At 55.5% G+C, this 2,537-nt stretch overlaps 1 protein-coding gene across 1 annotated transcript; it reads left to right on the top strand.

Moving 5' to 3' along the window:
- The first annotated feature begins 302 nt into the window (after positions 1-302).
- LOC107320070 (uncharacterized) lies at positions 303-2,146 on the top strand. The gene is made up of 4 exons (XM_015875544.3): positions 303-573; positions 1,074-1,124; positions 1,464-1,577; positions 2,009-2,146. Exons 1-4 carry the CDS (start codon positions 433-435, stop codon positions 2,117-2,119), a joined length of 417 nt encoding a protein of 138 aa, XP_015731030.1. The 5' UTR covers positions 303-432; the 3' UTR covers positions 2,120-2,146.
- Positions 2,147-2,537: the final 391 nt, after the last annotated feature.

Below are 2,537 nucleotides of genomic sequence, written 5' to 3'. Positions count from 1 at the left end.
GGGCAATAGAAGGAGAGCTTTGGGTCATGAGCCCATTACCCAGCTTTGTTTCACCCCACAACGTTTGGCTATTGCTCTCGTTTGTGGCATTCCATGCATGGCACACGGTGCGGGGCTGCACCGGGATCCTGTGACGCCAAGCAGAAATTCTAGACTTCCCATTTTGGTATCTCTGATTCTATCAATAAGGTGATTAAAATCTGCATGGTAGGGGAATAGCACATCAAGTTGGTTAAGGGCAAAAAGTCTTTGCTGTCCCCATTACATAATCCCTTCTTTGGGGAGCAGGGCCCTGCTGCCCCCCTCAGCAGCACAGGAAGAACCTATATTTGGTATCGGATGGGATGATGCTGCCGGGCCATGCTATAAAATCACGTCCTGCCAGCAGTGAAGCACTGAAGCCCTCAGAGCGAGCCAGGTGGCAGATCCAGGATGCACCGCACACTGAAGGCTGCCCTTGTTCTCCTCTGCCTGGCAGAGCTCGTTGCCTCCACACCGCTGGTGACAAGCTCATCCCAGCTGAAGCTGTCGGACATCACCCAGGGCATCCAGCAACTCAACAAAGGAGCGCAGGTAAGGACCAGAAGCTCGTGGCTTTTCCTCACCAATGGCCATTAGTTGGCACTACTGACTGAGCATTTCTAGCTGTTGGCGGCCAGGACATCGCACAACCCTGACCATCTTCTTGCATCCCCTCTCCCCATGGGCTGACATCTGGAGGGTGCAGCTCTTCCCATTGCTGCTCAGCTGGGGCAGGGCAGCTGATGTGTGGGCAGTGCTGAGAAATGCTGCAATATGCTGCGGCCCACGTGGAGTGCTGCTTGGGGTGACCATGGGTGGCAGGGACATGGACACAGGGCTGGGTTTCTTTGCTGCTGGTTACAATGGCAGCAGCTGGGGCCCATTGATCCCCAGTGCCTGCACTGTGGGATGAGGACACCATGTCCCCAGGCAGTGGGTGGCACGGCTCTGCAATTGATGCTGCTCCTCGCCCACTGTTGGTTGGCTGTGGGTGGTGCCATCGTGGGGGTGCAGTCTGCTAACTACAGCTCTTGCTTGTATCACCTCCCCAGGTCCCTTGCAATGACACCAGAGTGGCACAGGTGGCTTTCAAGGATCGGAAGGTAAAAGAAAATTTAGAGATACATGGAAAACACACTTTTAATTGATATAACCATGAGCAGAGTACTTGCCAACACCTTGCACAAAACACAGAGCTCAGTTTGGTACTCACAGAGTGGGAGTGGTACAAGCACACCCAACTGGGTGCATCTCCCTGCCCTATAACCAAATGGGCCGGGCTATTGCCCAGCACCTACGGGTGCCACTGCTGCCTACATAGCACAGTGCAGCTGAGGGATTAGGAAGTCCCTGGGAGAACTCCCACCAGCCCTGAGCATTCAGGTGGGCAGCACAGCTTGAAGCCAGTGCTGTGGTGTTGACACTTGTATTCGTGTTCACAGCTGTCGGAGCACGAACTGCTGTGCCAGGCTGCCACGGTGCTGGCCAAGGTGACCCGCTGCAAGAAGGACTATGAGCCCCTCATCACCAACCTGCAGAGCCTGCACGGCATGACGGTAAGCACGGGGCAGGGCGATGCCTTCATCCCCAGCAGCTTCAGCATCCCCTGAGCACTGCACCCTGCACAGTGGCACTGCGGCCATCCCTGCATCTCATCCCATTCCCAAGCTGCAGGATGGTTCATCATGTGGAGAAGATGCTCAATTAATCATAGACTCATTAAAGTTAGACATAAATAATCATCAAGTCCAACCCCAGCCCCTCCCCACCATGCCCACATCCCCAGGTGCCACATCTCCACATTCCCATGCTTGCAGAAGTGTAGCTGTGTGTTTGTCCCCAGCCCCCCCAGGGCAGCTCCTTACCTCTCCCCATGGCCACAAGGTCCAGGGGGCAGATGCAATGGGACCTCTTGCTCTTGCTGCTCTGTTGCCTACAACCTGCAGATCACTGCTGTGTGCTCACATTTACGTTTCTCCTTCCCCAGAGCTGCTCACTGAACACCGACAATGAGATCTACCTGCGAAACTTCTTGCCGGCACTGGGGAACTACACCCAGGCGCTGTACCGCAGGATCTCGGCCACAGCTGCAAACTGAAGCCCGGCCCCACCGCCTCCACCCTGCAGCCCCTGCGCTGGGAGCTCCTCAGATTGGTTCTACAGCTCTTCACAGTCCTGAGCTCTTCACTGTGTGCACTTCCCCAGCTCTGAACCCAAACCCAACTCAGTCCAAAATGCTTGGGAGCACTCCAGCCCAGGCTGTTCTCTTTGGCAAAAGGGAATGTCCCCAACCCCATCTCTATCCCACTCTCATCCCATCCCATCCCATCCCAAACTCCATCCCCATGCTCATCCCTATCCCAAACCCATTGCAATCTCTCCATCTCCATCACCTCCATCTGCATCCCCATACCCACTTCCATATCCATCCCCATCTTCATCCCCATCCCACCCCATCACCTCTCTGGCTGAGGCCAAGCTCTCTGCATCCCATAACCGAGTGCTGCAGTGGATCC

The sequence above is a fragment of the Coturnix japonica genome, chromosome 18, assembly GCF_054131305.1.
Source record: "Coturnix japonica strain WE chromosome 18, WE-NBRP24, whole genome shotgun sequence".
Taxonomy (NCBI): domain Eukaryota; kingdom Metazoa; phylum Chordata; class Aves; order Galliformes; family Phasianidae; genus Coturnix; species Coturnix japonica.
Note: the sequence above shows the minus strand (reverse complement) of the source record. Positions and strands in the feature narration are given on the sequence as shown.